At 38.4% G+C, this 26,039-nt stretch overlaps 1 protein-coding gene across 3 annotated transcripts in view; it reads right to left on the bottom strand.

The window, feature by feature from the left end:
- The window catches only part of PRR16 (proline rich 16), a 303,196-nt gene that overhangs the window by 143,472 nt on the left and 133,685 nt on the right, over positions 1-26,039 (bottom strand). The window contains exon 2 of one of the 3 annotated variants that reach the window (XM_045486771.1): positions 22,550-22,641. The exons of 1 other annotated variant lie outside the window; for it this stretch is intronic. In XM_045486771.1, coding sequence (XP_045342727.1) covers positions 22,550-22,561 — 12 coding nt within the window. In that variant the 5' untranslated portion in view covers positions 22,562-22,641. Of the gene's footprint in view, positions 1-22,481; positions 22,642-26,039 lie in introns of those variants that run through there. One more of the 3 variants, XM_045486760.1, reaches the window with a different exon arrangement.

Here is a 26,039-nt window from a genome sequence, read left to right as displayed (position 1 = left end):
ATTTTAGTCAACAGCTGGCTTTAGATGAATAGGTTGTCGAGATGAATCTTTTAACTGTAAATGAAAGTCAGGTAAGAAGGCTTTCTATCAAAGGTCTCATTTCAAGTTATTTAAATTCCCATTATGGTTTATGAACTCACAATATGAACCAACTGAAGTATATAAACCAGAAATGTTATTTCACTGTATGAAATACCCTCAATGACAATGTTCTATGTAAGAAAACAGGCATCATCCATTACTAGAAGAAAGGTTCTGGAATGCCTTTCAAAATGCCAGGTCAAATGAAGAATATGACTAGGTATCATAAAAAATGAGGTAGGCCTGGCCCTCAGCTCAAAAGTGTATGAAATATCCTGACCCAAGAGGCAATATTAAATGAAAATATAAATGTGATTCAATTTTCTGTTGACTTAGCTGTAAATGCAATGGCTTACTGTCAGACATACTGGGACTCCCTGTTTGCACTCCCTGTCGACGTTAACCTGCACATCTACCTGCCCTATACGTTGTTAACTCCCAATGGGCCCTTGTATTAAGAAAATGAACAAAATTAAACATTATTTGTTAAAATATCAGTGCTTGACATTTGCTAAGCTCTTTGTACTTGGCAAACTTGGACATTTCCTTTTGCCTTTTTCTCTCAGTAGCCCTGCTACAAACATTAGAGCTTTTCAGAAGACCAATGTTCCACATATTGGAGTCAAATAAAAATAATAGCCAGCATTTATTGGATGCCTACTGTATGCCTGGACTTAAATTAGGCACTTTAAGTATATTATTGCAGCGGACATTCACTATAAGGTAGTCCTCATTCTTACTTCTCAGAAGTGGAAACGAGAGAGAAGTTAGGTGACTGGTTCTAGTATCTGAACAGCTCATAAGAGAATGTACAGATTTGGAACCCAGCTCTCTGAGTTCTTCCAGAGCTTTCCATGGCCTCAGCTAAATGCTTTAGTCCCAAGGCTACTCCTCCTGCCCACACTTCATCCAGGTCTACCAAAGGCACACCTGGAAGAGAGATCACCTGCTCAGCTCACAGTGAGGTTTCACTGGTCGGTTTTACATTTTTAGGACATACCATGCAATATTCATCAGGTTCTCAAACTGAATATTTAAAATGAATTTTAATAATTTAAGGTAAAAAAAAAAAAGATAAACCACGATAAGGTATACTTTACAATTCACTTTCCTAGATATTTTTCTAGTATTTTGACCAAAACAAAAGAACGAGTGATTGTTTTTTTAACCATGTTTCCATTTTCCAGCATATTACCTGAATGTAACCTGGACAGAACACAATCCGGAGCGGTGACTTCTGCCTGCCAGTATTGTTTCCAGTACAATCATATAGAGAAGAGAAACTGTGAATGGGCTGCGGATTTGGCAAGGTCTGTTCAAATGCCTTAAATTTACTACTAATAAATCAAAGAAGCCAAAAGAGAGAGTTTTACATCCAATATAGGACAATTTAAGTTCTTTCTTGTTTATTATTATTACTACTACTACTATTATTATTATTATTATTATTATTATTTACCTATATATCTGTTCTTGCTTTCAACCATTTATCAACAAAATGACATCTGAATTTTTATTCCATTAAAAAAATAAAGGTACATGGGGCGCCTGGGTGGCTCAGTCGGTTGAGCGTCCGACTTCGGCTCAGGTCACGATCTCGCGGTATGTGAGTTCGAGCCCCACGTCGGGCTCTGTGCTGACAGCTCAGAGCATAGCCTGGAGCCTGTTTCAGATTCTGTGTCTCCCTCTCTCTCTGACCCTCCCCCGTTCATGCTCTGTCTCTCTCTGTCTCAAAAATAAATAAACGTTTAAAAAAAAAATTAAAAAAAATAAAGGTACATATCCCCATAGCAAATGTTTCAAGAGTATGTTTATTTACCTTTGAAATTATTTCAATTCCAATTATAATAATACAAGAAGCAAGTTATCCACTTCTTCGTGTTGCCAGTATTTCTTAGTGACCCACTACAGGCTTAAAGACTATGCCAGGTATTAGGAAATCAAGAATGGAGGCCTGGTTATGGACCACAAGTATCTTGGAGAAAGAGATGGTAAGACATGAATCACAAAGCAATACGCTATAGAGGTGAAAGTGTAATGCAGCAGGAAACTACAGAAAAGGGAAAGTTTAGTGTGACTGGCAAGGGGGGAACGTGACAAAGAACGGATGATGTGGGCTAAGTAACAGAGTCGCCGGTTTGGAGTTCTCGTCAGGAGCTCACGCTCTGGACAGAGAGACGGGTGTTCAGCGCTTTTGTGAAGGAGCAATCGTTCACTGGGGACGTAGCCTGAAGACACTGAGTGCAGGAAAGGAGCCTAGACAGGAAGATCATTCAGGGTCTACAGGTAACCCAAAGGGAGCTTCTATTTTTTTTCTATAGGTTGATGATTTTTAAGCCGCTGCTCTGCCCTGCAGACACACCTAGGTACCTGAGGCCACTCAGCAAGCCATGATAGTAGGGACCTTTCTGGGATCACTGCTCTATTCTGTCTCTGTCCCCCACATTATACTTCACATCGAATCAGCTCCATGCAGTTGAGATGGTCTTGTTTGTCCAGTAAAAACAGGTTTGAAAGCTGCTGTTATGGGAAGTAAGCAAACGGTGAAGAACTTTTGACAGGGAAATTGCAAGTTCAGATTTGCAGATAAAAAAACCGGAAGGACCATTTGGTAGCAGACAAGCCTGAAGCTAATTAGTAAGGATGTGGTCCCAAACGGTGAGACATGGCGATGGTATGAAGAAATTAAGGAACAAAGTAAGGGATAAACAGTAGAGACATTTGGGAGGTAGGACAGTCGGAACTTGGTGGTTGATTATACGTGAAGGGTAAAGAGGAAAAGGAAAGTTTAATTTTTTTTGTACATTTATTTATTATTGAGAGACAGAGAGAAACAGAGCAAGAGCAGGGGAGGGCCGAGAGATGGGGAGACACAGAATGTGAAGCAGGCTCTATCTAGGCTCTGAGCTGTCAGCACAGAGCCTGACGCAGGGCTTGAACTCACAAACTGTGAGATCATGACCTGAGTCGAAGTCAGACACTCAACTGACTGGGCCACCCAGGTGCCCCCAGAAAAGGAAAGTTTAGAATGGCACCAACATTTCTGGCTGGAGAATATGGATGGACAATACAAGGCATACCTAACAAGGGAAGAACTGACAAGGCAGGTGGCAGAGAAGGGGAGAACCATATGAGGTCAGTGTTCACATACTGGGTTTAAAGTTCTGGGGACAAGCAGATAAATATAATCAACAGGCAAAAGGATGTCATCCCTGCAGATTCAGGTGAATGCTCTGCTCAGTTTAGTATGGAGAGTGAAGCTACATATGGATGATTTGTCCCTGACATGTGTTTCAGAGAGAACAGTACTATTTTCTCTTAATTGCTGTTTTCATTTGAAGCAATGAAGGCCAGCTTGAACAGAAGAAAGCCTGACGTGGTCCTACATAAGAAGGGCAAATGGATGGCCATCTAGAGGCGTAGGTAGTATTCTATTTCCTCTCTGTGAGCATGAAGGGTGTGCTTACGGGCAGGAACACTGCCTGAGGACCATTCCAGACTTCATGCAAACAGTGTGAAAGTGTGACCATGCTATCTGAAAGTGGAGTTCTCCTTCATCATAAAAGGTTGGAGAGCTAGTGAAAGAAAAGGAGGGAAAAAAAAAAAACGTTTGCTTTCTATCCTATGCCTTTCTTTAAATCTACATAGTACTTACATATTCTGTTGCTGCTTATTAAATTGCATTACACTTACTGGTCTTGTCTGCCTCAACCATTATTCTGTTAGCTCTGCTAGACCAGGTATGGGGATTTTTAAGGGTTGACTTCTCCACATGTTACACTCTACATGGCACAGAGTTTGCAGTAGACACTTGCTAGATGGATCTATCAGGAAGAAGGTTTGCTTTTTTCCTTGCATCTTAGAGAAGACTGGTCATAATCTGCTCGGCCTCAGGATAATTTTAAACTGGGTGCACGTTTTGTTTAAATCCTTGATGTTTGCCTTGTTGGCTTGTTTGTTTCTCTGCTTGTATTCCTTGTCCAGCTCCACCCCTACTTGCTCTACTCCTCTAGCCCTACAAGGGTCTCTTTTTTTAAAATTGTAGGCAATGCATACTTCTCTCAATCCTGCCTCCAGGCTCTGCAGCAAGTCAGCCAAATCACTGACGGCCAGTTCAGGACTGCCAATTCACAGAAGGGCAAAGCAAAAACTGCCTAAAGAGTAAGCTAGCTCAGCCTAAGGGTTAAAGCCTTCGTCATAGTCCTGTGGGTCAGACACTCAGACACAGGAGCAGAGAAGAGCTGGGTTTTATTCTGTTTGGTCTTGTTTTGTCTTGTTTTGTTTTGTTTTGTTTTGTTTTTGAGAATAGTAAGGTCATTTGACAGTATTATCTGTCTACTTTTTAATAAAGATGAGAGAGTTGGCCAAAAGTTATCCTGTGAAGAAAAGAGCAGGAAATTATGCTCTACCTCTGGCCCATACGTAATGCTCCACTGACAGGCACATGCAACCTTTTAAATTTAATCCCAGTTCTCTATTCATGTAGGAATGGCTAGTGTATAAAGAAAACACCATGTCTCCGAAGAACAGACTGCCTTCAAAGCTGATACTGTGCTGACAGTGAATTAGAAGGTCTTAGTGCAGCATGACAATGACTTTCATCATGAAACCTTTATGTGTGTCTGTCTCATGTTTTCTTTCTGCAGGGCATCAAATATGTTAGTACCATCAATGTAAAAATCCTTGTAGCTTTCACATATCATACATTTTAATTCAGTGATATTGATTTAAAATGACAGTGAGACTCTTTTTAGGTGAAGAAGAAGGAGAATCGGGAAAGCGACCACCCTTTTGGGGCTTTGAATTCTGAGGCCACATGAAGCATTTCTATAGCATTTTTCACTAAGTTTAGCCCAGTCGGTCAAACCAGAGAAGAAAACAGAATGTAATCTACACTGATAAATCATGCAAGGAAGGAAAATGCTCTTCCAATTAATCAGAACTTTATTTCCATTTTATTAATCTTTGTGCTGTAAAACTGATAATATTAAGGTTTATTTCTTTCTAAACAATTCTATGATTTAAACAAACATTAGTATAGAAAATCATTAAATAATATTAAAACAATAAAAATATATTAATTGAATCCAACATCACATTTAAATATCTAATCTTAGTTAATGGTTTATCATTATGTATAATATAGGTAAACATCAAAAAATAAGTTACCTACTAATGATAAGTGTCACTCATTTACTTGTTCTGAGTTAGTAGAAGGCACATATTCTGAATTAAGTCACTAGATACCAAAATTCAAAAGAAAACTTTTTGTTTTTCAATAATAAGAAAATAAGAGTTCTAATGATTTCAGAGCTCGTTTAAATTAAGTGCACAGGACAAGATCTTAGCCTCAATCCTATGAAATAGGTGCCTTTAAAATAACATCTTTCCAATAGGATTGGAGCATTTGCCAGTGATCAGACAATCCAGTATATTAGGGTCATAATATAAACTGAATAGTGAAAGGTTTTTTCTTTTCCTGTTTCTTCCTACACAGATAAACAGAGAGAGAAAAAGACAGACGAAGGTAGAGATATTTCTAAGATAATTACCACACCACAGGCTGTATGTGTTGGAGTGTGTGTGTTAGAATGTGTGTGTGTGTTCCTGTATGTATATACTAGGGTGTGTGTGTGTGTGTGTGTGTGAAGCAAGAGACAGACAGACTGTGGGAGCCACACTGCGGATGACCTGATTGTAAATCCTAGCTTCACTAAATCCTGGCTACATAACTTTAAGGAGGGGCTTAACTTCTCAGAAAGCCTGGCCTTAAAACAGGATCAGAAAAGAATTTCATGGACTGTTAGAATTCAATGAATAAATAAATGGAAAGCCTTGAAACAGTGCCTGGTTCACAGCCTTATTACCTTATTGATTACCATTATCGAAGTTCTTCTAGCCTCTACCTGTCATAAATTATCCTAAAAATACTGGGTCAAATACATTGTTTAGAGAGCTTGTGGATCTATTTCTGCTTAAAAATATCATAATTACTAATGCCTCCATGAATGACCTTGGGGAAATAAGCTATGTGTGAAGTCACTTCTACATTTTAAAAAAGGTGGCTATGATGCCTGCCAATACTGGAGGAGGAGATCAAAAGGAATGAATGAATCTGGCTCAAGTTTCTAACAAGGAGGATGACATAGTAATATTATGGTACCTTAATATTTCTTTGCCTTTATGTGTTACTTTGCATGAGTTTCAAAGCAAACCAACAACAAAACTGCTAAATCAGGGTTCCTTTCAAGAGAGATCTTTTTTTAAAGTGTGTAGGAGAGAATGAGCTGCAAGCAGCAAAAAATAGGAAAACATAAAGACAGAGGAAGGAGATCCATCTAATGAGAAAAAAAAATCAAGAAAGAGTAATACTCAAATGGTAAATTATTTTCCTTCCAATCTATTTCTTTCCAGGCTCAGCAGAAAAGGAGGGTTCCAGGTTCCTATTATGCATGTGCATGTAAAATTAGGGCTCTTAATCTGCCCTAGAATCATGAACGTTAAAATATTAGCTCTTATTTTACTTTGGTGATGTACAAAGAGGAGGTCATATCTATTTTAAGTTCCTTGGATTCCCTCTTAAGTTTTAGGTTTTAAATAAATCTTCACTATTAGCTTATCCTATCATCATTTGTTTCCTTATGATTAGAGTCGAGTCCAAACATTAAAAAACCTGTTTATTTGTGGGCGAGTTGTCAACTTTTAGAGAGAACAGATACACCACTAAGAAATTCTGGAAACTTCTGTGTCCCACAACAGACTAGATTAGACAGACCAGAGAGCCTGAAACTTCTCTAAAATGCCTATTTAGATTTGCTCAAAAAGGAAAGGGGCCATCTAGGTTCCAGGAACAGACATGGAAGCCAACGAGCTAGTACAGAGACAAAACTTGTGAAGAGGAAGGTGACTGCCAGTCTAGGTGATCAAGGAGCTTGAGGTTTGACATTCAGCGTGGACCACAGACAATAAGGTAGCAATACCTGTAACAGAAAAGAGCTCTAGAAGAGCTCCACCCTCTGTGAAGGGTCAACCAAGAAAACAAATAAATATATCCACTTAACGTAGAGCATTAAGGACATTGTTCACTGTGGGTTCGAGGAACATGGTGTTCTGTTTGTTTGTTTGTTTTTGGTAACTTTTAAAAATCTTTACCTGATTTGGGATTCAAATGTCAGAATCTGCACACCGTGGCAGTCCCAAGCCAGGAAATTATGAAAGCGTATCTAGTGGCAGGCTAGTAATAGCACAGAAGCATCTGGAAGAAGTAGAGGCAGGTCACTCTTACAATATTTTGAAGATTTGGATAACCTTATAATAAGCAATGACAAAATGTATAAGAAAGCAACCCACTATGACTGAGCATCAGCACAGAAAACACACAACAGGAATAGAAAGCCAAGAGCTAAAAAATAATTAAAAAAAAAAAAAGATAAACTGTAAAATAAGTAGGTTTAAAGTGACGAAAGACATAAATTAAAAAATAAACACTGAATAAGATACTGCATATACATGTAAGTAAACATATAAGCAAGCTAAATTCAAATTAGACACAGTTGAAGAGAAAACCAGTGAACTAGAAAACAGACAAGGAAACAGAATGGAGTAATAGAAAGATTTTGAAAATACTAGCAAGTGGCTAGGGGATGTAGATGATACAATAAGAAGGAACAACAGTTAACAGAAGTTCTGAGGGAGCACCTGAGTGGCTCAGGCGGTTAAGTGTCCAACTTTTAATTCCAAGTCAGGTCACTGATGGTTTTTGGAGTAGTGGGGGTCCGGAGCTGATGCTGAGAAAGAATTCTTGAGATGTCTTTGGTGCAAAAAGGTGATTTTATTAAAGCAGGGGGACAGGACCCATGAGCAGGAGCTGCACTGGGGTTGTGAAGAGTGACTGATGATATTATATGGAGTTGGGGGAGGTAAAGACAAAAGGAGGCCTCCAGAAGGACTTTGATATGCTAAAGAGGACTCACAAGATAGGAGGCCTTGCTATTGTCAAGCTAAGGTTATTTTTCCTATAGTGAGGACAGTAGGGAGTTCCTGGAGAAATGTTCTACTCTGTATTTGCCTCCAGTATTTGTCAATGGGCTGCAGCTTATAAAGGAATTTAATTTTACCTGCCATTTCCTTCTTGCCTTTGTTCCCCACATTACAATGGAGGGAAGGATGATGTTGGGGCTCCAGGAAACTAAGTCAGTAGGTTTCTGGAGATTAGGTTGATAAGATTGCCTTTTTCTTGTAACTTACTAAGACGTTTGTAAACTGATGGAGACTCATGTCCTGCATGACTGTGATTTCTTATCAGTTAACCATTTGTTTTCCCCTTTCCTGTGTTCTTGGGCAGCCAGGAGTGCCTGAGGAATGTCACACATATCCCACCCGGCTGGGGGGGTGGTGTGTTTGTGAGTGTCAGCTTACCTTACGCTCCCTCATCAGTCATGATCACAGAGTTTGTGAGAGGGAGCCCCACATCTGGCTCTGTGCTGACAGTGCAGAGTCTGCTTGGGATTCTCTCTTTCTGCCCCTCCACTCACATGCACACACTCTCTCCAAATAAATAAATAAATAAACTTAAAAACAACAACAACAACAACAACAACAAAAATCAAACATAAGTTCTGAGACAGAGAGGGAGGGAGGGAGGAGGGGTGAGAGAATGAAAGTAAGGACAATGGGAATATGTTAATATTTTAAAAAAAGAACGGCCGAGAATTTCCCAGAATTGACGAAAAACAGGAGTCCTCGGATAAAAGGCGAGGTGAGTGTGATTAACAAGGAAAAATCCACAGCTGGGGGCCGTCATAATGGAACAGCTAATGACCAAAGAAGAGAGAAGCTCCTGAAAGCAGGCAGGATGAAGAGCACATGAGCTGCTAAATAATAATACTTATTCCAACAGCTGAATTTAGAGGACTCAGTGCTACAGCAGACACCAGAGGATCATGGAATGATATTATTAAAAGGCTGAGAGGAAATAACTGTTTGCTTAGAATCCTCTGCCCAGTAAATCTAAAATGGAGAATCAAATACATATTTTTCAAAGCAAAAACAAAGAGAGGCTTCTACTAGCTGTTCTTACCTAAAAAACTCAAGGATGTACTTTGGGAATATGGAAATGTAGGCAGAAAGGAGTGGGAAGTAAAGGTGAGCAAAAAACGGAAAACGTTATCAGTTAATCTAAATAAGTGTCGTTAGCATAAAACAGTATAGAAATGACTACTGTAAGGCATATAAACCAAGACGAGTCTAAAATATTGGACAGTTAGGTATTGAACAGAGTTAAAACATGCTAGGATCCTTTTATTGGTCAAGAGACATCTAGGAATACCGTGTATGCATGTAAAACCTGCATTTTAGAAACATGCACTGGGAGAAATCAAGCAGGCGTGTTAACAACTGAATGTAGTCTCTAAAAAGTAGAAAAATGTGTGTGTGTTTCAAACAAGGTAAGGGGATTCCACAAGGAAAATCAGAGACTCCTACCTTTAAGATGCTGAATTTTGCATGGGAAAGACATAGCTACAATTTCCTACAACAAAAAAGAAACAAAAATCTGCTTCATCCTCTCTGTCCTACGTTTTGTATCTTCTCCCCTTTACAGCCTTAGTAGAGGCAAAGAGTTCCCATAAACTTACATGTTTCCTAAACTTTAGAAAGCACAGTGCTGGGCGCTGCCAAAAACATATAAACAAAAACAGAATCTATTATTCAACATGTGCTCAGAGAGCTCGAACAAATGTCTGCAAACTTGCCAATACATGTGCTTTAGGTTATGGCCACCCCACTCAGACTCACTTATATCTAAAAGACAAGTGTCTTAAAAACAAAGTGAGTGTAACCAGAAAAATGTTTACATAGCTCCCATGCTTACTGCTCTCTGAAAAAGATACCCATCTTTGTTCCCTTGCTGTTAGCACCTGAGTTTCTGAATACAAAAACCGTCAAGTGAAAACAGGAGGGCCACAAATACCAAACAAAGCATCCAGGCTTGACGTTCAGCCTTCCAGGGAACAATCCACCTTCGCATGTAAGGAGTATAAATTCACGAGATAACAGAACAATTGAAGAAATGGTTATAGGATCCACGTTGCTGCTACAAGAAAAAATGCACTCAGTGGGATAAAGGCAACAGAAAGAGAATGCAATTAAGAAATGTAATTGTAACTAAGAACAGGTCAAGAGATATTGTTTAAAACAAAACAAGAAAACACACTAAGGGTTCTTATATTTCTTTAAGAAAGGGCCTAAGGAGGGGGAGAATGATGTGTGAGCTTTTGACAAATCTGTCTCTAACAGTAAATTCTTGAGTTCATAAGAAATAGACTGAGATCAGAGGCTTTTAAGCGTCAGGGAATATGCCATTCAAGATGCTTCTGGGGGAAGAATAACTTGTAAAACCAGTAGTCTGTCGCTCTTCTTTTGTTTTGATGCATGGAGAGCCAGTACAATAGTTAAATAATCTATAATACCTCCCTAATTTTTTTTTCACAAAGCCTGAAGCCCAGGAATGAGAAATGATGCACTCGGGAAAATTATTTTTAAATGGGCAAAGTTTGTGTGGGATCATACTTTTCTCCATCTGCCCATGTAAGATGCCTGATAATGCACAACAAAGACTATTGTAATGCATCGGTACTGAGTTATATTTTAAATCCTTACTGCTTGCAGTTCCAACTTACTACAAGATGTTCAGAGAATCCTTTAAGATGACAGTCATGAACTTGCTTAAGAACCTAGCTATAAGGGGCATCTGGCTGACTCAGTAGGAAAAGCATGTGACTTTTTTTTTTACATTTTTTTCACGTTTTATTTATTTTTGAGAGGGGGAGGGAAGAGCGAGAAAGAGGGAGACACAGAAGCCAAAGCAGGGTCCCGGCTCCGAGCTGTCAGCTCAGAGCCCAACGCGGGGCTCGAACTCATGAGCCATGAGACCATGGCCTGAGCTGAAGTTGGATGCTTAATCGACTGAGCCACCCCTGCATCCCAGCATGTGACTCTTGATCTCAGGGTTGTGAGTTTGAGCCCCACGCTGGGTGTACTTAAATAAATTAAGGAAACTTTAAAAAGAAAGAACCTAGTTATGATATCTACATGGCTCTACCAAATTCATCAAATGGCACTTATTAAGTATCTGCTAGTTGAAACAATGAGTTCACAGTATTGGGATCATATATGGATTATATGCGACTAGTATTCAGGGCCACTGAGTACGAGGCCAAGTTAAATCCCTATATGCCTCTGTTGCCTAATGTGCACAACAGGGGAAATGATAAATGAACACCCTGCATATCTCACAAAGTAGAAATGAGTGAAAATAAAAGGACAGAATATAATGAAATTGGGCCACTGACTGAAGAAGTATATTAATTAGCCATCCAGGCTAAAATAGAGAGTTTCTTCTACACTTTGCAGAAATTCCACCAGACATAAATTTAATACCATAATGCAACTTCCATTTAAACGTTTATATTTCAAGTGATGAGCTTTAAATGAGGTACAGAAACCTAATTTATTTCCAAAGTCAGATACTCAGATTATCACATCAAAGGGAAATTATGTATGACTGAATTCTAAATAAATAAAACTTCCTATTTCATTGCCAACTTATTTTGATGCTAACTGTAAAAAAAATGACTTTTTTAGCTTTTACTCTACAAATTATGGAGAGAGGCCAGATGAATACAAAAATTACAATGTATTATCAACTTTTGAACTTGATTTTCAGTCTGCCTTATCTTTATCACTTACTACGGACCAAAATACTCAATCTCTGGGCTATCATTAGGTTTATCTTTTTTTTTTTTTTTAACATCTTTATTGAGGAATAATTTGCATGTGACAAAATTCACCCACTTAAGTGTACAATTCTTTTCTGGTAAATGATTTTCAGTAAATTGACAGAATACGGTTAATGATATCGGAAGAGCAGTGTAACAGGATAGATGGTAACTACACTTGTGGTGTATACAGCAGAAAACAGAACCCTGTCAAATCACTACATTGTACACCTGAAACTGATGTGACATTGTGTGTCAACTGTACTCAAACAAACAAACACCAACGAAACAAAACAAAACAACAACAAAATCAACCCAGAACATCCTGGATGCAGAGACAAAGTAGCAGAACTAGATTACTACCATCAACACTCTTGCTGCTAACACATCAGTCCTCTTGAATAGGACACTAGACACATCACAGAAGAACATGAATGATAAATTCACCCACTTAAGTGTACAATTCTTTTCTGGTAAATCATTTTCAGTAAATTGACAGATGTGTGCAACTTTTGATGTAATCTAGCTTTCAGATTTGCATCACCCCTTAAAAAGACGTCTCAAGGTTATGTGCAGTCAACCCCTAGTCCCAGGCCACCAATACTCTACTTTCCAACTCTAGAGACTGTTTTTTTATGGATATTTCATATAAACCGAAACCTATACTATGTGGTCTTTTACATCTGGGTTCTTTCACTTCGCAGAATGTTTTTGAGGTTCTTGGTTGTTGTAGCATGTATCAGGAGTTGGTTACTTTTTATTGCTGAATAACAGTCTCTTGCATGCATATTTAATATCTATATTTATCTATCATCTTTCATATGATAGATATTTGGATTGTTTCCAGTTTGGGGCTATTATTAATAATACTTCTATGGATATCATAGTCCATGGTATGTACTGAATTATACTCATCATATGCCCATGCTCACGTGCATGGTTCCAAATACCCATAGTGTTTACTCAGCCTTGGGGAAGTTGGTGTTGAGATATATAAACCATTGATTTAGACTTTCTAAGTGCTCTGTGATCGTTTTAAAGTTTTGAGGTGAAGAGAAACAGGAGTGTAAAGTGGTTAGGAGTACATAGTCTAGAGGTGGACTTCTTAGGTTTGTAAACCAGTTTAACATTGTATTAATTCTATGTTAGACAAGTCATTAGTGTCTTTGATTTTCTTGACTGCAGAATGGGGATAATGACAATGCCTCTTTTATTTTTTTTTTATTTCTTTTTTTAAGTTTATTTACTTATTTTGAGAGAGAGAGAGAGAGAACACGAAGAGGGGAGGGGCTGAGAGAGAGAGGGAGAGAGAGAATCCCAAGCAGGCTCTGCACAGTTGGCACAGAGCCTGATGTGAGGCTCGAACTCACAAACCAAGAGATTGTGACCTGAGCTAAAATCAAGAGTCAGACGCTTAACCGGCTGAACCACCCAGGCGTCCCTGACGATGTCTCTTTTATAAGCTTATAGTGAAGGTTAGATGATGAACAGGCTTTGCACAGTGCTCACTAGATATTAACTATCATCATTACTGCTGTGCACCAAATCATCATGGAAATAATTTTTAAGAGGTTAGTACTACTAGTAAAATAAGATGTTTAGAAGATTTCTCAATCTATTTTCACACTAAGAGACGCAACTATCGCTTTTGCTTAATAGAATACACTATCAAGCACGAACACCGTATGTTTTCATACAGAGAGCAGCCAAATAACTATTTTCCTGTCTGGCCACCCCCACAGTGATGGCCTGGGGAAGAATATCTAGTAACCACTAGGCAAATAAACTATTGGGATTACATCAAAATAAAAAAGCTTTTGCACAGCAAAGGAAATGATCAATAAAACAAAAGGACAATCTACTGGAGGTATTTGCAACTGATATATCTGATAAGGGATGAATATCCAAAATATATGAAGAATACAACAGAACACCAAAAAAAAATCTGATTAAAAAATGGGCAGAAGACCTGAAGAGATAATTTTTCAAAAAAGAAAGACAGATGGCCAACAGACACATGAGAAGACGTTCAACACTACTAATCATCAGGGAAATGCAAATCAAAACCACAGTGAGATATCATCAAACACCAGTTGGAATGGCTAAAATCACAATGACAAGAAATAACAAAGGCTCGCAAGGATGTGGAGGAAAACAGTCCCTCGTGCAGTGTTGGTGGGAATGCAAACTGGTGCGGCCACTGTAGAAAACGGTATGGAGGCCTCTCAGAAAATTAAAAACGGACCTACCATAAGATCCAGTAATTGCACCACTGGGTGTTTACCCAAAGAAAACGAAAACACTGTTTTGAAAAGATACATGTATCACTATGTTTATTGCAGCATTATTTACAACAGCTAAGATTTGGAAACAACCTAAGTATCTTTCAACAGATGAATGGATGAGGAAAATGAAACATAAACATATATATATATATATATATATATATATATGTGGGGGGGGGATATTCTATAGATGTTCCATATTCCACACTCATTAAAGGGATGAGATTGTGCATGTGCAACAACACGGGTGGACCCAGAGCATATTATGCTAAGTGAAATAATTCAGACTGAGAAACACAAAAACCATAGGATTCAGCTCATAAGTGGAATTAAAACAAACGAACAAAACAAATGAATAAGCAAACAAACGAAAAGCAGAATCAGACCTAGAAATATAGAGAACAAACTCATGGGTGCCAGTGGGGGGAGGGTTGCGGGATGTGCAAAATGGGTGAGAGAGAGGGAGATACAGGCTTCTGGGTGCAGGATGAAACAGGGGGAAAAAAGGCACAGCATAAGGAATACGGCTAATGATATTGGGATAGCAGTGTGACAGGACAGATGGTACCTACACTTGTGGTGTATACAGCAGAAAACAGAACCGTGTCAAATCACTATGTTGTATGCCTGAAACTGATGTGACATTGTGTGTCAACTATACTCAAAAAAACCCCCAAAACAACAACAAAACAAAACAAAACAACAACACCAAAAACCAACCCAGAACATCCTGGATGCAGAGACAACGTGGCAGAACTAGATTTCTACTGTGAACATGCTTCCTGCTAACACGTCAGTCCTGTTGAATAGGACACTAGACACGCCACAGAAGAGAACGAATGACAATAAACAGAAAAGGCAATGACATAGCTTTCTCAGCTTAATTAGTTTATTTAACAAATATAGAGTGCATACTATGGGCAGGGAATAATTCTTAATCCTTCAAAGATAGTAATTTAATCTTCATCACAACCCTATAAAGCGTATCTATTTATTACCTCCAATTTCAGATGAGATCAGTAAGGCACAGAGAGGTAGAGTAATTTGACCAGTGTCACAATGCAAGCCAGTAACAGACCAGAAAACAGAGCTCCAGGGTGTAGCTCACACCATTCTACTTTGCTATCTATTTTACTGGGAGACAGACACGTGTGACTGAAGCAAGACATATTCCCAGAAAAGACAAGTAGAAGCATCATCAGTTTGTTCTGCACACAGACCAATTTCCTTTCATCATACTATTTGATTTACTTTAAGCCTCAGGAAAAGGCTTCTTTCAAAGATGAGTGAAATAAGAAAGGTCTAAATTATACCCTACTTTCAGTTTCATCTTAAATTCTGTTATCCATTCTGTATAAATGTAATACTGAAAAAGTCAAGCTTTGCAAGTTCAAAGATGTGATTCTTCACATGCCAGAAAGGATCCCAATCCTGACCATAAGAACATTCTCCCTCTTACCAATCACTTTTTCACTATCCGTGAATTGAGACAGCAATAGACCCTCTGAGGAAAAACATTCCCAATTTTGAAAAATGTTGCACAATTTATGCCCTCCCTGGAAGATCGTGGTGCATATTAACACTTTTGACTTTTTAATTACATAAGCATTAAGTACATACGTGTAAAATTAAAACCTACAGAAAAACAAAATGCAGCCCTACATTAATTAACATGATAAAGGTTCTGAAAAGTCTTGATATGTAGAAACCTGACTAAATTTGTTTAGTGCAGCATTTCTCAAAATGTTAAGATAATGCAGTTTCCATTTCTCCTATGAAACACCTATTGATCTATATTGGAAAACAATGCCCTAGGTGGCTAACCAGTCTATAACAGATCGATGCAATTATTTCTTCTTCATTTTTTAGGCTTATTTATTTATTTTTGAGAGAAAGAAAGAGAGAGAGAGAGAAAGCACAGGGGAGGGGCAGAAAGGAGAGAGACAGGGGGAGAGAGAGAGAGAGAGAGAGAGAGAGAATCCCAAGCAGGCTCTGCACTGTCAGCGCAAAGCCTGATGTGAGGCTTGAACCCACAAACCATGAGATCATGACCCGAGTCGACATCAAGAGTCGGACGCTTAACAGACTGAGCCACTCAGGCGCCCCATAATGAAAAGTTAATCGAATGCAATCTTTGAAGCCTGCATGAGACAGATGACAGTTAATAATATATGGCAACATGAGTTAACTGTCAAGATGAAAATAAAGAGAGTAATATTCGCTAACATCATTAGAGGCTTATCGTGCTCCAGACACTGAATGTTCTACGTGGATTACCTCATTTAATGTTCAAAACGACCATAAGAGGCAAGCATTTATTTATTGATTCTTGTTTCATAGAGAAGAAACTGAGTAATATGCTCAAGGCATGCACTTAGAAAGAGGCAAAGCTGGACTTTAGATACATGTATTTTAAACCCAGAATTCATCTTCCAGTAATTAAAGCGAACTGCCTTCCACTGTGTCCTAGGCAATCCTATCACTTACACATGCAGAATCCCAAGTCATAGGAATAAACTCGGGAATAGGTAATTGTTATGCAGAACTACCAAGGAAAATCTAGGAAAAATAATAGGGTTTATTCACCATAATTTATGTCAAGTCTGGATACCTTTGTTACCATAAAACCTTTCCATTTGTGTGTGTCTCCTTTCGCTTTACGAAGGAGCCCGATGATTGGAACATTTTTATTTTCTTCTTCCCTATCCAAAAATAACTGCAGTGACAGCACATTTTCAAATGGTGGTATATTCTACACATAGCTGAAAATAAAAAAAAAATGTATCTGCAGTCAAAGAATTATTTCATATTACTTTTCATTTTTCTTTGGAAGGATTATTCATACATTAATCCCTAATTCCAAAATACAAAATATGCTGTGTTTGTGAGTGAACAGTGTGAATTTTTTTTATCATTTTCTCCCTACTGCATACTTTTCAAAGTGCTAACATTAAGTTTCTGCAAATCAAATTCTATTTTGACATATAGACTTTTAAGAAGCAAAAAGAAAGTCATGCAAAAAGCACTTGATTTAAAGACCGGAAAAAGTTACTAAAATATGGAATGCCAACTTCTAAAAAATGCACACTTTTCATGTTTTGTTCTCAGAAGACAATATAGAAGTAGTGAGTAAGGCACTTCTGCAGCTCTCCGTAGCGTCTTCATTCCCTGGTGACCTCTTTAGAGCATCTGAAAATGGGGTGGGGGGGGGGGGAGACAAAAAACCTATCTATAGAAAGAATCTTTTTCTTTCACTCCATACATACTTCTTGAGCCATTACTTTCCTAGATGTTGAGGATTCTGTAGTGAAAAGAAATGATAAGGTCCGTACCCTGAAGGAACTTCCATTTGGCAGGGAGGAGACGGTCAAGAAATTAAAAAAAAACAAATGCATAAATGAGAAATCAGAGTGGTTGGTAACTGCCACGAGAAAAGCTACAGAGAGACAACTGTGTGCCAAGTGGCTGAGTGTGTGATAGGGAGTGACAGAGACACATATGGACAGTGACAGCTCAGGCTGATGGTCTGAAAGAGGTACCATAGCCACTGGGGGCTAAAAGAGTGGAAGGGGCCAGTCATGTGCATACGAGTAGCAAAGGCCTGGAAGCACGAATGAGCCTGGGAAGCCCAAAGAACCCAAAGAATAGTTTGCATTGGTAGAGAAGAAGGTAGAGGCATCTGACTGATAGGTGAGTTCTAGGGTCAATGGGGCCACAGCAGACTGACTACAAGGTACACAAACACGGTAAGGAAACTGAAGGAGCCCTGGTGACAATAGGAGGCCACAGTTTTCAAAATGGGCTGACACTCCTTCTCTCTCTCTCTTTTTTTAATGTTTATTTTTGAGAGAGACAGAGCAGGGGAGGGGCAGAGAGAGAGGGAGACACAGGATCCAAAGCAGGCTCCAGGCTCCGAGCTGTCTGCACAGAGCCCTACGCGGGTCTCGAACTCACGAACCGTGAAATCATGACCTGAGCCAGATGGATGCTTAACCGACTGAGCCGCTCAGGCACCCCATCGTTCTTTTCTGCTTCAACCCCTACTTTGGGTGCTCTGAGGAAAATGGATTGTAGGATGGCAAGGGAGGAAGCAAGGTCTGCTTAGGAATTCATGTAAGGATGGTCTAATTAAAGGATGAGGGGAGTGAAGATGGTAAACAGGAGTCAGGATATGTTCTTCAGTCAGATTGGACAAAACTTCCTAGTGGATAAGACACGCACGGTGAGTCCAAAGGAGGAAGCAAGAAAGATCCCAAGACTTTGGGCCCTGGCAGCTGGTGCGATTATGGAGTGATTTACTGACAGTGAGGAAACTGAAGAAAGAGAAAGAAGAGTGGCAGATCTAGGCATTGATTCTTAAGTTCTTCTTTTGACATGTTTATTTTGCAACACCAATCAAACGTCCAACAGAGATGATGCGTGGGCTCTGGGGAGAGGTCAGGGTCAGGGCTGTGAATCTGGGAGTTACTCACATACAGCCGCTGATGGAGCTTTGAAGGACTAGATGAGGCTAGCATGGAGGGGAGGAAGGAAGAGAGCTCTCAGATTGAATATGTGGGCCCAGCAACATCCAGTGGTGGAGGAAGCCAGAAGGATTCAGCCAACAGCACTACGGAGGGGTGGCCAGTCAGAGGGGAAACGTGAATTGACCAGTTCAGCACCCGGAACCTTGGCAGGTACCACAACAATAACCAAAGAGGAGAGCATTCTGGCTTCATTTCACCTACAGCTTTGCGTTTATACCAAGTTCACTGACCGACATCATTAGAAGTACTTGTGTGCCGCCTAAGGTTGAATGTACACCATACTTGTCCAGAATAACTTCCACGATGTTTTGATTTAACAATAAAATCAAACAAGCCCGTCTCAGAAGCACACTTTCCTGCAGGTTATCAATCACTGCACACATCTATGAAGAAATGCAACATGGCCACGGAGCTGCTTCATCATTGCACCTGCGGACGTTGCTGCCATTATGCTCTACAAGGTTTCGCTCTTACCATGTTCAAGGTCATTCGCGTGGATGAATAAATTTAAGATCAATTTCATTCACTGTTTTGTTAGGGAACTGCACAATACTGCAAAAGTTCTGCTACATAGTCCTCATATTCTTCTTTTCACTTCACTAACTGAAAAAGGAGACTCCACCGTGGCTGGCAAGTTCGTTGCACATCCCATGTTTAAAAATTCTGAGGACTACTGAACAATACTTATGTTATGTTTTGAGCCACACTTGTTTTATTTCCTCTCTACCATCACTATTCATCCTTATTTCCTGTACTCGAATTATTACTTCGTATCTTCTCTCTGATTTACTTCCAACTCCCTTCACTTACATTGCTTTTATACAAATATATAAATATATATATCTACATATATACGTATACATACATACATGTATATACGTATCTACATATATACATGTATGTATGTATACGTATATACGTAGATATATATATATATACGTGTATATATATATCTACGTATATACATGTATATATGTATACGTATACACACACACACACACACACACACACACACACACACTGCCATACTCTGAACCTATCAAGGGCAAAACCATGTTTTGGTAATCTTCACATCTCTCACTTCTAACAAAGTGCCCAGTACAAAGCACATTTTCACCAAGTGTTGAGTGAATGCGTGAATTAAGTAATCTACTAAATTAGTTCAAGCTGTTCTTTTTTAGTTTGACAAAAATGATAAAGCTATCAAAGGACTGCTTTATTATATTTAAATTACACACTTAAGAGAAATTTTCAATTTTCCTATTGCTGAGATTTATCAGTCTTCCAAACTGTCCCAACTTTCTTTAATTTGGATGTGTAATTTTCAACAGTGTGCTGGTATAATAAACCATTTTGAGTGACAACTGCTAGTCAATTGACATTAGACTTTTTTTTTCTTAGCCTTAGGAACTAGCAATGTGGTTGAAATCAATAGCATCATTAAATGTTGGATTTTCTCTTTTGTTCAGTGTGGCAAATATTTCTGAAGAAGTATTTTAAAATTTAGAGTCCTGGGGTGCCTGGATGGTTCAGTCAGTTAAGCATCTGACTTTGGCTCAGATCATGATCTCATGGTTCATGAGTTCTAGCCCCACATTGGGCACTCTGCTGTCAGCACAGAGTCTGCTTCAGATCCTCTATCCCCCTCTCTCTCTGCCCTTACTCCATTCTCTCTCTCTCTCTCTCTCCCTCTCTCTCTCAAAAATAAAATAAAAACATTAAAGTAAAATAAAGTAAAATTTATAGTTCTTATAAGCATTATGAAAAGTTACCGTAAATTCTATATCACTATTTCTACTAGTCAACTTTATAATTATTTCAACAGTGAATTCTCTGTTTTCAATGAACTATCCTCAGCTAAAAGAGTTAAATATTAGACCTGAATGTTTTTCCTAGAAAAATTATAAATGAGTTGGAGAGGTTCTATCACTGTCTGTTAAGTACAACAGAAATCTTAAAGGTACAAAATACTTCACTGGAGAGCAGATACACTGTCTTGTTGGAGATTACCAAGACTTTATTCTGATGGAAAATGCTAAGCCTGCAGTGCTCTGCTTTTTCTGTAAAAGTCATATCAAAAAGAATACATGGAAATGAGGCCCTGAATTCTCTGGCTCACTAGGTCAGCTGAAGGTCTTAGGAACTCATATTGAATAAGTGACTTGCAAAATATTAATCATCAGTTAATATAAGAGCTAGAATATGAATTTAAGAAATCTTCATTTCTAGTCTTATCTTCACCATGTGATTTGATCTTGGTTGTGTCATTTAGTTCTATGGTGAAATCACATTATTTATTAAAAAGAAAAGTAAAATAAAAAGCAATTCTAAATATCTCTCCATGAGTATTGCCTATCAATATAAATATAGACAGGTTTTCTAATCTCTTTCTCCTGATTTAGTCAAAAACTTACCTTTACTTTCCATTGGGTGTGTTTTTATATTTACATAGACCTCAATAACTTGTATTTTATTTATCTGAAAAGTGGAATTTGAGAAGATAGGTATAGCTAAATCTCAACTAGCATTCCTTCTTGTTTTACAAGTAGGACATATTAAAACGAAGACAATTCGTGGTGTGAGTCCTAACTGTTAAAAACCAGTGTGAATATTACAACTCCATATCTGAAAAAAATGTTTACTAATTACATTATTGAATTCACTGTACAGGTGAATTAACAGGCTCAACTACAAAATTGATACTCTCAGAGGAATTCATTTCAAATAGGGTATTTCCAAACACACAACCAAAGGATGTAACTGATTAAAGAAAAATAGAAAAATATTAGACCTGAATATAGGTCTGAATTAGACCTGAAAAGACCTGTTTGAAAACAGGTCAAAATATTCCCAATATTTGACATTATCCAGACATCTTTTACTTTTGGTTTTACATATAATAAATTTTCTCTTCAAATTCAATAGTTAACTGACCATGGCATCTTTCAGATTTTATCTAGTGTGGAAAAATTTAGTATTCATATTTAACACAAAGGATAACTGGAGTCCTGCATAGATAGGAACACTGAAATAAAATTATTACTCCAGAAGCATCACAGCTTAATTAGTAATAAGCCCGTATTCTTTCATATATAGAAAAGTACTGATACCAACGAAATCTTTATTGTTAACCTTTGATCGTGGGAAAATAAAAATTTGCAACAAACGAACATTGTTGACCTTGACTGTACATGTTTTCACTTCATTAAGGATTCACAGCTGTTAAAGGTAATGATCCTTCTTATGGTCACATATGGTGTGGCCGACTATCCCTGAATTATGAATGAGTTCTAAACAACACAAATCAACTTTTAAGGGGAAAAAATGAGCATAATTCAATATTGGTTCTAACTAATCATATATTGTATGTAATTTTTGTTTTTTTAATGGCCCAAATGACTAGTTGTCTGTAGTCAATATTATAAAGGGAAGTTATGGAAATGTAAACTAGTTTTGTTCATAAAAAGCATAGGTATGCTAACATGAACCCATTAATCCTGGCACCTTGAAAGTTAAATCCTACAATTAAATAAACAGTATAAGTATTCCTTAAAATACCTTTGGAGCTCCACAGAGCAAACAATGCTTAATTTCATGGTATTATTATAGATATTTTCCTCTATGGAATTTAAACATAAAACATAACTTCTATGTTGTGAAAATGACATATGACAACTTACATGGTGATAACTAGTGTTGTGATTGTTACCTGTTTTCAAGGTCATTATTTAATAACCTGAATATCCAAACATCTAATTGTTAATTACCATTTGTGTATACATTTAGAATAACAAATGATATACTGGACTTGCATGTTTCTTAGAAATGCTGGTATGTGTTGTCCAATTCCCTGTGAGCGTCATGTCAGGGTGGGGCTGACCTTCTCGGACATTTCCTGGTATCCTGTTGTCTGCCTGCAGCACTGTTTCCCTGTTTCATCATGTGGGGAGGTGGGAGTAGGTTATGGAGCTTCTGTTAAAAAAATCAGAGAACTTTTAAAAATAGCGTATTGACTTTAGACTTTTCCAAACACACTGAACCGAACAGGCGCAGGAGATTATGAAGGGGGGAGGGGGAAGCATGAGTCAGGATGAAGGAACTGGCTGTAGCAATGGAGATTCGCACACAGATGAGAGAGAGGAGAAGTTCACATATGAAGTGTGTGCAAGGAGCAAATGCACATGCAGGGGGCTGCATCATGTGGCTGAAAACATAAGAATCGTGGTATAGAGATCAATCAATAAAATGTCCAGGAACTTTTCACCGACTACCTGGTCTTTCTAAAGAAGCTTGCTATATAGCAAGTCACTGGAAATTTTCCTGAGACTAACACATAACCGGTTTTGTTCTGCACACATTAATCGATGCTGTTTTAGTATTGCTGCCCAATGAGTCATTAATGTACAAAAATAAGGACCAGCTCTAGAGACAGTGATCAGGAAGAGAAGGGGCATTCGGTCAAGTGCCAGAAACCAATATAAATACACCACAAGCAGTGTGGTGGTGTTGAGTAGCATCTGGAAACCAGAGAGCAATCCTCAAATATTTGAAAGGATGCCTTTTCTTAGGAAACCAAGACTGGCTGTGTGAGGGGCTAATGGACTGAACCAACCTCAGAGAAACATCCCCTAGAGCCTGTTAACAAAAGACTACACTAAATCTGAGTGACAGATGAACTTAGAGCAGAGGCTAAGTTTGGCAGTGCTACTGTAAAATCTCTAAGTACCAGAGGGTAATGAATACAGAGCCCATGGCCTGTGAGGTCTAAATACAGAGTTGATGGTCCATAAGGTTGCACCCAATCCAGAGATGCTAGATCACTGCTCCCCAAATATGGAGTCCTCAGTCCCTGCCTTAAACCTCCAGTAGCAGGTTTTTCAAACACTGAAGTTGCTATACTTGTACCTTGTTCAAACTAGGTATCCACAAAAGGACATGAGCTATGTCATTCAGTCTGCCCAATCATTCACTCATTCTGTCACCAACTACCTACAGAGCCCCGTGCTTTGTCAGTACTGGTAAAGAGAAAGGGCACAATATTCTCATTATCTAGCTTCTTCCTGTTCAAGTCTTGATTTTCTTGATCTACAAAATAACTTTGAATATTTAATAGTAGAGGAAATGCAAAATCATACTTTGGAATAAGCTCAAGGCAGTTAACGTTATCACTTGTCTGCTTATGATGAATACTCACTCATTCATGAAATACTCACTGAACACCAATTATGTGCCAGGAGCCCTTCTAATTCTGGGGAATAAAACACCCAGAATCCCTGACCACACTTTTATTATATACATGTGGATTACAGGAAACATTTCTGTTAATAATGAATTATAATTATAAAATTTGAATGTAAAAATTACTAATTTAAAAAATAATCAGAGATTCATAAACTCATAACGCTGAAATAGAAAAGCAAAGAAAGGGTCAAAAATTAGGCTATCTATATTAATACCTCTGATGGAATTTATGCACTTTTGTTTTCCCCTCCTTTCCCCCAAAATCGTTTTTTAAGTTTATTTATTTATTTTGAGAGGGAAACAGAGACATTGCAAGCAGGGGAGGGGCAGAGAGAGAGAGGGAGAGAGAATCCCAACCAGGCTGTGCACTGTCAGTGCGGAGCCCAACGTGGGGCTCAAACTCAGGAACCCAGAGATCATGACCTGAGTAGATATCAAGAGTAGGATATTTAACAGACTGAGCCACCCAGGTGTCCCGTGCCCAAAATCTTTTATATGAAAAGGCCACTAAAACAAAGGCCTAAGGAAGGGAATGTCGATTTTTCCCATGGAACACTAATGTTTCATTCTGCACATTAAGACACACGGGAGATGGGTCGTAGAAGTAAGGCATCCACGGCCAGACTCTCTAAACTATGTGGCCCAGTGAAGATACTAATTTGCTTCTCTTTTCTTATCTCTGAGAGGGAGGTATTAAAAAAAACAAAAACAAAAACAAAACAAACAAAAAACCCTAGAAAACAAAAAAAAACCCACAAAAAACAAACAAACAAAAAAACAAACCACACATGCATCAGATGATCAATGTAAGAATTAAATGAGCTAATACATGGACAGGATTTAATACTCTTTGAAGCACATTAGTGTTTACCCTCACTTCTGTTATTAAATCCGAAGAGCACGGCAGAAACAATACACATCAGAATCTTCACCGACAGAAGTTGCCAGAACACTTCAAATAAACAATTTGGAACTTAACACTTTAGCCTTGTCATTAATCTCAGTGTCAAATATTCTCTGGGCAATCTAGCAGCAGACCATGCTGCCATAGTTGAGTCTCCATATGTTCCCCCTCACAGCAAAGTACAAGTGCCAGCCTCTAAGTTCACTGCCAGAACTCACCAGCTTCATAAAGGCTACCACTTTTATTAATGTTTTCCATTCTGACAGTATAGATTCCGTTCTTCTGTCTGGCAGAGACTGTCTGGCTTTGCACAGTGGAAAACAAACAAACAAACAAACAACTTACCAAACCATTCTAACCATAATTTGTGATCTTATTCAGCAACAGAACTTTTTGGCCAACTGCAAGCTAAACAATGTCTTCCTTCATTCCCAACCCCCACCATGTATTTCTGAAAGAGTCTCATACTAGGCTAAAACCAAAATGGAAAAAGGTTTTAAAATTATCTGGTAAACATTCGAAGGAAATCATGAAATCGTGTTTCAATTATCTGGAGTATCAGTTCCCATTCTAGAAGGAAAACATCTGAACTCTATGCTTGGAAGCAGCTACTGTGAAACAACAGAATATGATCTGGGTTTGTTAGAGGGGGAAAGCAGCAAACCTGAATTCTTGACAAATGTGCATTTACATTTTTGGCTTTTGCAGAACTAATCAACATCCACAATCTGTTTTAATAACTCCGTCCTAAGAATTTGCTTATTTTTCCAACAACAAGGGGCAGACAAAAGCCCACAGGATAAAAAGTGAATGTCGAAGAGGTTTTTCAAAAAGCATGATAGGTTTTACACTGAGCAGGCCCCATTATCTAGTCTCCTTCTGATCAACCACACATATTTGTAAAATGTGTCACATGCACTGGGTCATGGTCTGGCAATCGAAGAAAAAGATGTCTCTGTCTTAAGCTATCACGTTTCTCTAGGAATCAAACACACACCCATACCCACAAGCCCCAAAAACCATCAATGGAATCCATGTGTGCTAGTGTGCTTTGCTAAGGAAAGCTCCATTCAAATTCTAATCAGTATCCAACTGGCTGCAATGAAAGTTCCTGAGGGAAAGTGATAACCTCTTACTCATGTTTAGAACATTAGCATCTGAGGATCAAAGGAGATTTGTTTATGGCCAAACAAACTTAATTAATACTCAGCTCTTAGGCTAAGTT

This window comes from Leopardus geoffroyi, chromosome A1 (genome assembly GCF_018350155.1).
Source record: "Leopardus geoffroyi isolate Oge1 chromosome A1, O.geoffroyi_Oge1_pat1.0, whole genome shotgun sequence".
Taxonomy (NCBI): domain Eukaryota; kingdom Metazoa; phylum Chordata; class Mammalia; order Carnivora; family Felidae; genus Leopardus; species Leopardus geoffroyi.
The sequence above is the reverse complement of the archived record's forward strand: the minus strand, read 5'-3'. Positions and strand labels throughout refer to the sequence as shown.